The following is a 13,002-nucleotide window of genomic DNA, read 5'->3' on the forward strand; positions in this document are numbered from 1 at the left end:
TTCCAGCCCCAACATTTCACCAAATGTGTGAGAAATGCCATCTGATTATGCTGTTGGATAGCTAGCCTCCCAGACCCAGGAGCATTCAGGGCACATTTCCCCTGAGCAATGGCTTGCTCCACAACGTTCCTCCAGGGCGTGCTAACCCCGGAGCTGTGCTGGAACTTGGCCCTCAATATTCATACAACATTATCAGCTTGACGAGCAGGCCAGGAATGATGGCTCCTTGGTCAAGCAGCACTCTCATCTCTACTGGGCTGGCATACCTGCCCTGCATCTAGCTTGCTAATCATCCCTATATGTGATGCACATTAGCACAAAGGAAGAGGACAGATTGCTTACTTATAACTGTGGCCATCTGTGCATTCACACAGCCCACCTTCCATCCCCTTGCAGGTGTGGGCCAGTCTTGCTGTTTACTTGTCCGCTGCAGTGGTCCTCAAGGACCGAGCAGGCAAGATGGGAGCCACACCCTGGGCATGTACAGTGGTGGGGCTTCGTGCTGAAACTCTCTCAGCTCTCGAAAATTCTGAATGAGGCTCTGTGCAGGCGCAGAACCCACATGCTGCCTCCATCGCGTCTGCAGAGTGCTGTCCCAGGAGGCTGTTCCATGTGGTCCGAAGCCTGGTCGGTCCTGTGGCTCCGGAACCACTGGAGCATTCTAAGGCCTCCTGTGAGGCTTTGGCAAGGCACTTTGCAGATAAAATTGATCACATTAGGTGTGTTACTCTGCACGCTGTGGATACAGTTAGTGAGCAAGAGGCGGCCTGTGGCAAACCGGTTTTGTGGGATCGGTTCCAGCTTCTTCCTCCTGATGAAGTGGACAAGGTGCTTTCATCTGTAAGGCCGACCACCTGCTTACTTGATCCTTGCCCATCTTGGCTCATTATGAGCTGCAGAGAGAGACTGGGTGAGGGGATCAAGGCGGTGGTGAACGCCTCCCTTGAGGAGGGAGTGATGCCATCAGCCCTCAAGGAGGCAGTGATAAGACCGCTCTTAAAGAAGCCCTCCTTGGATCCTCAAGTTCTGAACAACTTTCGCCCAGTCTCAAATCTGCCATTTTTGGGCAAGGTGATTGAGCGGGTGGTGGCGGTGCAGTTGAAGGCACACTTGGAAGAAACTGATTATCTAGACCCATTTCAGTCGGGCTTCAGGCCTGGGCATGGGACAGAAACGGCCTTGGTCGCCTTGGTGGATGATATGAGGAGGGCTCTGAATAGGGGTGAATGCTCCTTCCTTGTTCTCCTCGACCTCTCAGCGGCTTTTGATACTGTTGACCACGGTATCCTCCTGGACCGCCTGGAGGGGTTGGGCATTGGAGACACTGTATTGCAGTGGTTCCGGTCCTTCCTGTCCGGCAGGTACCAGAGGGTAGCACTGGGAGAGGAGGTTTCGGACCCGTGGCTACTTACTTGTGGGGTGCCACAGGGTTCCATCCTCTCCCCGATACTATTTAACATCTATGTGAAGCCGCTGGGGGCTATCATCAGGAGGTTTGGGGTGCAGTGTCATCAATATGCGGATGACACGCAGCTCTACCTCTCATTCAAATCTTCACCAAGGTTGGCCGTAGAATCCCTGTCCAAATGTCTAGAGACGGTGAGTGGCTGAATGGGGAGGAATAAGCTGAAGCTGAACCCTGACAAGACCGAGGTACTTTTGGTGGGAGACAAGAGGAGGCTGGGGGATGTTGACCTGGTGTTGAATGGGGTATGGCTACCCTTGAAAGACCAGGTCCGCAGCCTGGGGGTCATTTTGGACTCCCAGCTGTCCATGGAGGCTCAAGTGTCAGCTGTGAGCCGGACAGCGCTGTATCGACTCCATCTGATATGGCGGCTGCGCTCCTTCCTTCCCGACCATCTGCTCCCATCGGTAGTACATGCCCTGGTCTCCTCTTGCTTAGACTACTGTAATGCGCTCTACGTGGGGTTACCCTTGAAGACAGGTCGGAAGCTGCAGCTGGTACAGAACGCGGCGGCTCGCCTGATTAAAGGCAGCCGCCGGCGAGATCACATCACTCCAGTGCTGAAGGAGTTGCACTGGTTACCAGTTGTTTTCCGGGCCAAATTCAAGGTGTTGGTTTTGACCTTTAAAACTCTATATGGCTCCAGCCTATCTTAAGGAGCACCTCCAACAACACCAGACAGGCCGCTTAACAAGATCAGCCTTGGATGGCCTTCTCTCTGTCCCATCAGCCAGGACAGCTAGACTGGTGGGGACGAGGGAGAGGGCCTTTTCTGTGGTGGCCCCCACTCTGTGGAACTCCCTCCCTAGGGAACTCTGTCATGTTGTTGTTGTTGTTCAGTCGTTCAGTCGTGTCCGACTCTTCGTGACCCCATGGACCATAGCACGCCAGGCCTTCCTGTCCTGCGCTCTCTCCTGGAGCGTGCTCAAGTTCATATTCATTGCATCCGTGATGCTATCTAGCCATCTCATCCTCTGCCATCCCCTTCTCCTTTTGCCTTCAGTCTTTCCCAGCATCAGGGTCTTTTCCAGAGAGTTTTCTCTTCGCATTAGGTGGCCAAAATATTTCAGCTTCAGCATCTGTCCTTCCAATGAGCACTCAGGGTTGATTTCCTTTAGGATGGACTGATTTGACCTCCTTGCAGTCCAGGGGACTCGTAAGAGTCTTCTCCAGCACCACAGTTCGAAAGCATCAATTCTTCGGTGCTCAGCCTTCCTTATAGTCCAGCTCTCACAGCCATACATTACTACTGGGAAAACCATAGCTTTGATTAGACGGACCTTTGTCGGCAAGGTGATGTCTCTGCTTCTTACTATGCTGTCTAGGTTTGCCATAGCTTTCCTCCCAAGGAGCAAGCGTCTTTTAATTTCATGGCTACGGTCACCGTCTGCGGTGATCTTGGAGCCCAAGAAAGTAAAATCTGTCACTGCTTCCATTTCTTCCCCTTCTATATGCCAGGAAGTGATGGGGCCAGATGCCATGATCTTCGTTTTTTTAATGTTGAGTTTCAAACCAGCTTTTGCACTCTCCTCTTTCACCCTCAGCAAGAGGCTCTTGAGATCCTCTTCGCTTTCTGCCATTAGGGTGGTATCGTCTGCATATTGGAGGTTGTTGATAATTCTCCCGGCAATCTTAATTCCGACCTCTGATTCATCCAACCCGGCGTTTCTCATGATGTACTCTGCATATAAGTTAAATAAGCAGGGTGACAATATGCAGCCTTGTCGTACTCCTTTCCCAATTTTGAACCAATCGGTTGTTCCATGTCTGGTTCTTACTGTTGCTTCTTGACCCTCGTACAGGTTTCTCAGGAGACAGGTAAGGTGGTCTGGTACTCCCATCACTTTAAGAATTTGCCACAGTTTGTTGTGATCCACACAATCAAAGGCTTTAGCGTAGTCAATGAAGCAGAAATAGACATTTTTCTGGAATTCTCTTGCTTTCTCCATGATGCAGCGAATGTTGGCGATTTGATCTCTAGTTCCTCTGCCTCTTCGAAACCCAGCTTGTACTTCCGGTAGTTCTTGGTTCGCATACTGCTGAAGCCTAGCTTGTAGGATTTTGAGCATCACCTTGCTGGCATGTGAAATGAGCGCAATTGTGCGGTAGTTTGAACACTCTTTGGCGTTGCCCTTCTTTGGAATTGGAATGTAAACTGACCTTTTCCAGTCTTGTGGCCACTGTTGAGTGTTCCAGATTTGTTGGCATATTGAATGCAGCACTTTAACAGCATCATGCCCCGTCTTTAATGAGCTTCCGTCGTGCATTAAAAACGTGGTTGTTCAGGCAGGCATTTGGGGTGGGTTAGGGTATTTTTATTGTTTTAAATTGTTTTATGGTATGTTGTACATCGCCCAGAGTGGCTGGGTGACCAGCCAGATGGGCGATTAATAAATTTAATAATAAAATAATAAAATGTGTGAATGTAGAGATGACCATTTAAAGAACCACAGTTTACAGGCAAGCAACCCATCTTTTTGTTATAACATTAGAGTCGAGATGCTCATGATCATCATCAGGTTCCACATTGGGGAGTCTGCCATCTTTTTATTTGCGCTTTCAGGTATATTTATAGCTGTGCAGATGTCTAGTTCTCCCACAACCCTGAGTATAGAGAAGTATGTCTTTTAAACAGAAGCAGCATTTGTACATCTGCGCTGAATGGCAAAGGGAGATCTCTTGCCATGAGTCATCGTGTCATCCTGGCTTTCCGGAATTAATATTTTAATATTTCATGTATCAAAACAGTATTCAGACACTGGCAAACTAATATTGTTACATTCCAGCAGCTGTAGTAATGGTAAAACTGTACGTTATTTATCTCTTAACTAATATAAAATTCATTATGAAGGGCATATGTTCTGACAGTGTTAATAATGCAGGAAAAAAAGATGAGCAGAAATGCAAAAGGATGTCTAGACCTGTGATATTTTTTTTAAACAGCCTGATCTGTTGCTAGGGGATTGTTATGGGGCTGCAAGCCGAGAATAATTAACTCAGAGTGTAAATAGGACAGGAGTTCTGAGAAATGAAGAGAGGTGCTGCCTTTTTAAATAACAGTTCATTCATCTTTTTGCTCCCTGCCCTCATCCTTTTGTGGCATTCTGCTGAAGTGACGAAAGTATGACGTTTATCACACTTCCCATTGTCTCTGAAATTAATCTCTCACCATCTCTTCCTACCAACTTACCCCTTCTGTTTGTTTCTTGTCAGAATGTGGTACCTCACTGTGGAGTATTGTTTGTCTTTTTTTGTCTTCCCATACTGATACTGAAAGTGAGCACATTATAAGTCAACCCAGACACACTGACCCAGTTTGCATGTAACAAACCCATTGATTGTTTAACCCATGGGTAGTCAGGGTTGCATAGGAGAGAGCGAGTGCACTGCCTCGTGAAGACTGCTTGCTACTTTCACTTCCATTTCCTGATTACAAACAACCCAAGAAACACTGCCCTCCACCCCCGTTCCTGAGTTTTTTGCTATACTGTCTGAACCTAGCACTTCCTTATTATTTTCTTACTGGTTTCTTACTGGGTTAAAACTCTGGGTTGTTTCCCCCTCAACAACCCAGAGTTCCAGTGGAACCAGTAGAAGTGGTGCCAACTAACCATGAATTATGGTTCGCCGTTACTTGCAAACCAGGTAATTGGATAGGACCTGGGTTACCTTGTATTAAAATCAGAACTCTGCCAAAGATCAAGGGGTGCTTTGTATTCCTTTTAATTTTGATATTTAGAAATGTGTGCCCTGCTCTTCCACTGCAGTCACAATACTTGGGATAAATTACAACAATACTTTAAAATGTTCACAAGAAAACGCACACAAAATAATACCATAAAATCTTAAAAACCAGAGACAGGAGCAGCAGATAAAAATCTAAAACAACAGGATCAGCCTATTAAAACTACTTAGCCCCGAAGGCCAAATGTCCGCTGGAACAAAAACATCTTGACTGGATGATGGAAAACCAGAGGAGGGAGACCCAACCAAATTTGGACACAGCCACAGAGAAGGCCCTTTCCTGTGTCACTACCAATCATGTCTCTGTCACTGTTGGAATGCAGAGAAGAGCTTCTCCTGCAGATCTTAGATTGGACAAGCTTGTAAAGAAGGAAGCAGTCTTTTACATCTCCTGGGCCCAAATAATTTAAGGGTGGAAAGGTAATCACTAGCACTTTGAATTGTGCCCAGAAACAAACTGGGAGCAAGAGCAGCGGTTGTAAAATGGATCTCATGTGCTCCCGGGGGCCAACACCCACCCAGGCTCTTGCTGCTGCATTGTGGACTAGCTGAAATTTCTGGAGATTTTTCAAAGGGAGCCCAGTGTAGAGTGTATCGTATAATCCAGTCTGCACATTAATATTCATAATAGGGCATGTATATAAATGTGAATGGCAGAACGAATGTCTGTATCATTCCCAAGACACATATCAAGAGACCAGTGCTGCTGTTGTTGTCTTGACGTATGTATCTGGAATGAAATAATTGCTTGCTCTATATAGTGAATGACATATTTCACCGATGTTGAGAAAATGGCTGAAACTTGAATTGCAGGTACTGAAGCTCTATAAATGATAAATTAGAATTATTCTTACTGGTCTAATGATGGAGGTCTTAAGATGCAAAATAGTTCATGCATAATAGAGTTCTGGATTAGCTAGTCTGAAAGCTTGCTTGCATAGACTTGAATTTTTATAGAGGTTTTCCACATTTTGGTATGCTCTGTTGCTATTCCTACTTGAAGAGAGAAATCTCACAGAAACATTGCACAACTGTGCAAATGGTTTAAAGCTTGCTCTTTTGTGCCTACTTGTTTCAGTAGCATAGTCTTACTGTTTGTTTAAAGAGTTTAACACCCTTTCATCCCACCTGAGTCTGCCAGTGAGATGTGTTTACATCAAGGAAATCAAAGCTTTTTCTCTGAAAGAACTACCTGCTTTCTTTCTTCTAGCGGTTTGAACACTCAGCCAAACTGAGGCGAAAAATCACTACGTATGTCTCCTTTCCGCTGGAGCTGGACATGACGCCTTTTATGGCCTCCAGGTATGTACTAGGACCTGTTCTTGTGAGAACCCATTTTTTAAACAGGGGCACTCCTTTAAAAAAATGGAGTAGTTTGAGAGCCACTTCAGTGGAATAGCACAGACAAATTAGCAAATTTCGTTTTCCAGATAGAAACCAGTTGCCACAAGATTTGGTAACAAGGTTTTTACAGTGTTTATATTTATACTGCTTCCAAAACTTGATTAAGTAAAAGTACTCTCAGGCTGAAAGGAGACTAATTCAGCAGCACCCTGTCCCCAGGTGCACATTACATTTTCAAGTAGTTTAAACAAATCTAAATACCCAAAATTTGCACTTGGGAAATACCTGGTTTAACTTTAATGCTAATTAACCGATAGGTGTTTTCTCTGCTTTGATTATTCTGTTTGCCAAGAAGAGAAATGGCAAACAAATATGCACCATCCATGTGGCCTGGGACCTCTGAGGAAGATACACATTCACATCTTAAAACATTAGGTAGTTGTCGCAAATACAGCAAATTATTCCTTTCATGAAGTTTAAAGCTAACGTGCAGAGTGGTTGGACACATCAAAATATACTTGCCTATAGGAAGTGAAAGTTTTAGTTGCTGCCACTAACAATTTCAAAGTCATTTCCTGCAGATGTGAGTAGATACCTTGTGCCTTAAAAATGGTCAGTGTTTTGATACTTCAAAATAAGTTTATATCAATCTTTGGATTCTTCTTGTGTTTAAGAGGAAAATTTTCAGTGGCAACTGGTTTTTCGTAGTGTTACAAATATTATCTAACTTAGCTATCATAGCTTCTGGATTTTGGCTTTTTTCATACCCAGGGAGGCCAGTAATCATTTTCAGCAACCTGCGAAACCGAGAGTAATCCAATTGCTATAGTCAACAACATACAATATGTTAATGAACAAGAACAAGTGCAAGAGTGGTTCAGCAGTATAAAGAGGGCTAACACAATTAAGATTGTCCTTTCAGTGAAGAATTGGATTAATGTTCTCTTCCTTTCAGCTTCAGGATTTACGTAGAAATACTCTTAGTCTTAGATCATTATGAAATCTGTCATGGATGATCTCAACACAAAGGCTTCCCTGGGCCTGCTTCTTCAACAAAGCATCAAATATAGGGTATCATTGTGACTGGGTAATGGGCAGGAACTTTTGGAATGAATGTAGCTATCCACTGGCTATCTTGCTGCACTGCTTTTACCTATCAGAAAAGGAGAAATGAGTGTAAACTAGTCAAAACTATAGTTTCCACTCTTACAGCATATGTAGTTTCCAGTCGGGGAAGACAAACATTCAAGTTATGTCATATGAGAGCACCCTGGAGACCTGTTGAGACCTGTCTTTCACCAGTTTGTGATCATTTTTTTACACTGAAATGCTGATCCATGGATCTTCCCAAGTGCCTCGGAGGGAAAACTGCTATGTGCATTTTTTAAAATTTCACTTCAGGATGCTTCCAGTGACTTCAGTCCAGAGTTGTGGAGCAGTTTTATTTCTCAAAGCTTTTAGAGTGGGAAAAATACACTGTAAAAACAACAACTGATGTTTGGCCATGACCATCTTAAATGCCAGCAGCACATGTGCTGAGATGGGTCGTTCTGTCGGTTGCATTTCACTCACCTGTCCACACTTTTTACCGTCATGCCATTTTGTTTTTGCAGAGCTAGCTTAACATCTGGTTCTGTCCCTTTGGATACTTCTCTTTGGAGCAATGGCTTGGACTTCCTATACTCTTCCTCATTTGTAAAACCCACTTTGAGAACTCATTTTAAAAATCAGCTTTCAATTATTATGTTTTTGGCTCTGTCTCTTAGGGTTTGCCTCTGGCCTTAAAGTGTTAGTATCCTCTGTGTTCTATAGAGCAGACGATTTTGTGGATGCAACAGCTCTTGGTATTGGGATTTCTCTCCCCCACCCCAGCCAATAGCATTGCTGACCTAATTGAATTCAGGATGGGACCAATACTGATTAAGGGCTGGTGTGATTCTGATTGGTTCACATCTCTGTGGACCAGGGAGCAAGCTTATTCCCCTTTAGTTTCTCCCATATAGGCAAATGATTTACCATTGGTGTGGGGGAAAGTAAAGTCCTGCAGGTAAGAGAATAAGTTCAGTGGCCCTTGGTGGCAGAGATCTTGCAGAAAGATACAGTGTGTCACTGTGCACGAAGCATACAGAGATGCACCATGCACAGGCGTGCGCACACACGCCCGTACAAGGCACAAACCCTCCCACACACCCCACCTGTCGCAGTGACATGTATTTTTGCTAGTAATGTAGGCACCAAATACATACTGTTACATGCCTTTATCATTATGGTGGCTCTGTTGATGCATGGGTAGAGGATATCCGTTCTGGGAGTCTGCTTAAAATCCCCCCCCCATCAAAAAGTATCATCATGGGCATAAAGAAAGAGCTTTTAATCTCTGTTAGGTTTACACATTTTAAATAGACATTAACACTTAGGATAGAGAAACTGAGGGGCTATTTATAACCCTTTCTCTTTTTACATGACACTGAATATGTGTGTGTGTTCTTGTTTTGTTGTAGTAAAGAGAGCAGAATGAACGGGCAGTACCAGCAGCCAGCAGATAGTCTAAACAATGATAATAAGTAAGTGGTGTTGCATTCTGTGGTTCTCCCTTTTGGATAAGGTGGACTAAACTCATCAAAGCGGAGTAGAAATCTTTCCCATGTCCTACAGAGCTGTGTGTGTTTGAGCATGTTGCATTATACAACAGCCCTGAACATAACTGCCCAAAAGCTAGTTGCTCTGTTTGCTCGAGCTGCAATCATTCTGTTCCTTTCCAGTGCCAACCAGCTGCTGCTAGCTTCTCCTTCCGTCTCCCACTCAAATCTAGTGCCTATCCTGTACCTGTCCTTACTGCTGTTACCTATCCGCTAGCCCAGTTGATGCACTTAAATGCCTGATGTACTCCATTAAAGCTAGGATTAGCACTGGCAGCCACCACAGAGAACTGCAAGTGCAGCTGCTAGTCCCAGATTTAAAGGACTAATAATAAGATATAGTAGAAGCAGTGCAAACAGGTAGACGGCCACAGGAGAGACAGGTATTCACAAGCGAGCAGCTGGAATTTGGGTGGATTATACCTTCCTTCTTCAAAATGAAGCTCATCCTGCATGTTTACCGGACCATGTTTGTATGGCTTGCTTTAGCTCAATGCCACCAACGCTGGAAGAAGAGGGAAGCATTTGGTACTGAATGTGAGAAGCTGTGTTCTTTAGAGATGCAACCAGCAACCAGCACATTTGGCTTTTTAAATATCACTCAAATATATGCAGCCTGGACTTACCAAACTATGTTAGAAGCCACAGCAGGCATCATCCCTTCCTCTTTAAGGGCAATGTTCCTCTGACAGCTGGAAACAAACTGGGTATCTATGCTGGTGGTCTAGAGGCAAAGGCAGGTGAGGCAGAAGCCTGGTTTTTAATGAAGTAGGTAGGTGGGATGGTGTGAAGCCAAGCAAGGAGGTAGTTTAGCCTGACAGCAGCTCAGTCTGCCATAAGATGTAGCGATAGCCACCCATCTGGATGGCTTTAAAAGGGGATGAGACAGTTTCATGGAGGGCAAGTCTACCACTGGCTACTAGTCAGGATGGCTATATTTTATCTCCAGTATCAGAGGCAGTATGCCTTTGCCTGCCAGTTGCTAGGGAATATGAGTAGGAGGATGCTGTTGCATTCACGGCCTGTTGTGGGCTTCCCACAGGGAGTAGGTTGGCCACTGTGAGAGTGGAATGCTGAACTAGATAGGCCTTTGGTCTGATTCAGCCTGGCTCTTCTTATGTTCTTGTGCCTTCACTCAGATTCGCTCAGACTGAGGAGCCAAGCTAGAGTCTTGAGGAATTACAGGTCCAAGTGAAACCTTGTCCCCTCTGTCACCTGCCAACCTCTGCAGTACCTCTTTCCAGCCAGTACCATGGACAGTAGTGAAGTCCAGTGGCCAGTAGCTCCCTTTTCTGGCAAACGGCCATGGTGGTGCAGAGGGTGAGGTGACTATAGATGCTACAGCCCATAGTTGAAGATGCCAGGAACTTCACACAATGGAGATCTCTCGCCATCATGTCCTATTTTACGAGCTCAAACTCATCCTGTTGGCTACTGTAGAAAAGACAATGCTGAGCTAACTGAATTTTGCTTGGATTTAGCAAGGCAGTTCTTGGGCAGCAGGTTAAATTGGATGGCCTGTGTGCAAGGTATTGTGTTTATGCAAAAGGAAAGGCTTTGAGACTTGCATCCCTAGCCTAAATCCACTATCCTACCTTGTTCATTTTTGGTGGGTGAAACACTGTTTATTTTTCCGAAAGTGCTGAAAATGGAGCACAGGAAGCAACCTTGCGAACATGCCCTGCTTAGGCACATATGTATGAAGACTCAAGTAATATTGATTCAAATGTCTGAGTCTTTCTTTCTTTTGGCATAATTGCTCTCTCTCCGCTTGTCTTCCACCAGGTATTCCTTGTTTGCGGTAGTTAATCACCAAGGAACCCTGGAGAGTGGGCACTATACCAGCTTCATTCGACAACACAAGGACCAGTGGTTCAAATGTGACGACGCCATCATCACCAAGGCTAGCATTAAGGACGTACTAGACAGCGAAGGGTATGTCCCGAGCAAAATGCAGGAGGAGGCCAGTCCCCTGTTAAGCCGTAAAAATGCCAGTTTTGATCATTTGCTTTTTGGAATGTTGGTGAAATGTAAAATGCAATGAAGTCTAGATGAGGAAAAATAGAATGACATGTAAAACAAGATTGCATCCTGACCTGTAGGGGTGGGGCTGGCTAGAAACGAGGCTGCTAAATAGAATAAAAACCAGTGGTGCCAATACATAAGGTAAATGTCATGTATCTTTTGGGTTCACTCAAAGCTTGTTTTGTCCAATATAAGTAAAGCTTTGTGTGCTATACAAAATGTGTGCCCTGGCAGTCCAGATACATTTCCCAGAAAAGCTTGATTCTGCAGCCTGTATAAATCATGCACATTGCGAAACTTGGCATGGTTTCTTTCACTTTGGCTAATTCTGCAGATTTTGCTGCTTTGCAGGATTCTGGCTCTGCTAGGCATGGGAGGGTCAAGGACACTGAAGCCAGCAACCATTCTACACCGTGTTCCCCCTTTCACTTCTGAGATTCTGACCAGTGGTGTCCACCTGTGCTTTCAAGCATGTCTTTGCAACCATTAGAGCTAGAAAATTGTAGTTTCATGTTCATTTTGTTTTCATGAAAGCTGAGATTCTCCAAAAGGTGAATTCTGCACTTTTTTCTGCAGAATTGCGACATATGCTCAGCCCTGGGTATAAGAGAGCCAGTGGTAGTTGCTCTGCAGGCCACATTCAGAGCTTATAATAGCTAAGCATATGAGTACTATCACCATCCAAAGCTACAGTTTGTTAGACTGCAGCCCTTTATTTTGTCCCTGGAGGGCGGGGGGGGGGGGGAGCACAACGGCTTAAAATCTGGAATTGGTGGAAGCCATGCTTTCTCTTGGCAATGGAAAGATGAAGCCCAGTGCCGGCTCCAGGTTTCTGAGGGCCCTTGGGCAAGACACCCTCAGTGGGTCCCCTCCCTCAGTGTCTACCTTCTCACTGCCATTGTCATCAGCTGCTCTTTCTCCGCATCCCCTTTTTCATCATTGCTCCCACTTGCTTTCTTGACAGGCAGATTGCCAGTGAGCAAGCGGGAGTGGCATCTACTGCTGCTCCTCACCACCAGAATGAGAGGCAGGCAAACAAGCAGGTTGCAGTGGTGAAGAGGAGCGGGAGCTCCTGGGGGATCTTCTCAGTGGGTCCCTACTTTTGACACCAGCCCTATGAAGTCTGTTGTCTGGTTCTTGTTTTTTTTTTTTTAATTTCACCTGGCATTTCCTCCTTGCTGTTTGCTTAAAGGCTAGATGTGTTAGCCTGAATTTTTAAAAATCATTTAAATCTCTGAAAGGGAATGTGCTTCTCAGAGGGCAGGCAGTTCTTACCCTTTCACACTCCAAAAGTGAAACTTCATAGTTATACTTCCTAGATTTTAATTCAGAAGATGTATACCAATGTAAACCTATGTAAACTGAAGCTCCTTATAGGAATCAGAAGCCTGGATTTTTCATACAGTTACCCCACCTGGGTGCCCCCTACTGGCTTAGCATCACCATTCTTGTATCTTTGCACCTGTCCTTTAGGCCTCCTTTCTTGATACTGAACTAGACCAAACCCTGCTTTGCTGTCAAGCGTTAAGCAAGTCCTAGTACAGATCCAGAATAGATGGTGCATACCATGATGAGTCATTGGCTTTAAATTATTTAGAGTCTCACAGCATGACCATGAGATGGAGAGCTAGCAAAACCACCTCCCTGGAATCATGCCTGCTGTATGAGAAAAAAGTCCTGCTTTTAACATGGCTGAGGGAGAGCCAGATGGGAAGGTAGGCTGGCTGTGGGGGATAGCATTAAAATGGTGCTTTATCTTTTTTTCCCCCTTCCATATTCTTGTAG

The 13,002-nt window shown here is 45.0% G+C and overlaps 1 protein-coding gene across 15 annotated transcripts in view; it reads left to right on the forward strand.

The window, feature by feature from the left end:
- Positions 1–13,002, forward strand: part of USP22 (ubiquitin specific peptidase 22) — a 134,967-nt gene that overhangs the window by 110,225 nt on the left and 11,740 nt on the right. For 10 of the 15 annotated variants that reach the window (XM_084818376.1, XM_084818388.1, XM_084818385.1 and 7 more), the window contains 3 exons: positions 6,420–6,511; positions 9,055–9,117; positions 10,978–11,945. In XM_084818376.1, coding sequence (XP_084674502.1) covers positions 6,420–6,511; positions 9,055–9,117; positions 10,978–11,236 — 414 coding nt within the window. In that variant the 3' untranslated portion in view covers positions 11,237–11,945. Of the gene's footprint in view, positions 1–6,419; positions 6,512–9,054; positions 9,118–10,977; positions 11,946–13,002 lie in introns of those variants that run through there. The other 5 variants (XM_084818391.1, XM_084818389.1, XM_084818387.1 and 2 more) reach the window with 1 other exon arrangement.

Source organism: Heloderma suspectum, chromosome 12, assembly GCF_057233095.1.
Source record: "Heloderma suspectum isolate Gila_16-S chromosome 12, 16-S_ref, whole genome shotgun sequence".
NCBI lineage: Eukaryota > Metazoa > Chordata > Lepidosauria > Squamata > Helodermatidae > Heloderma > Heloderma suspectum.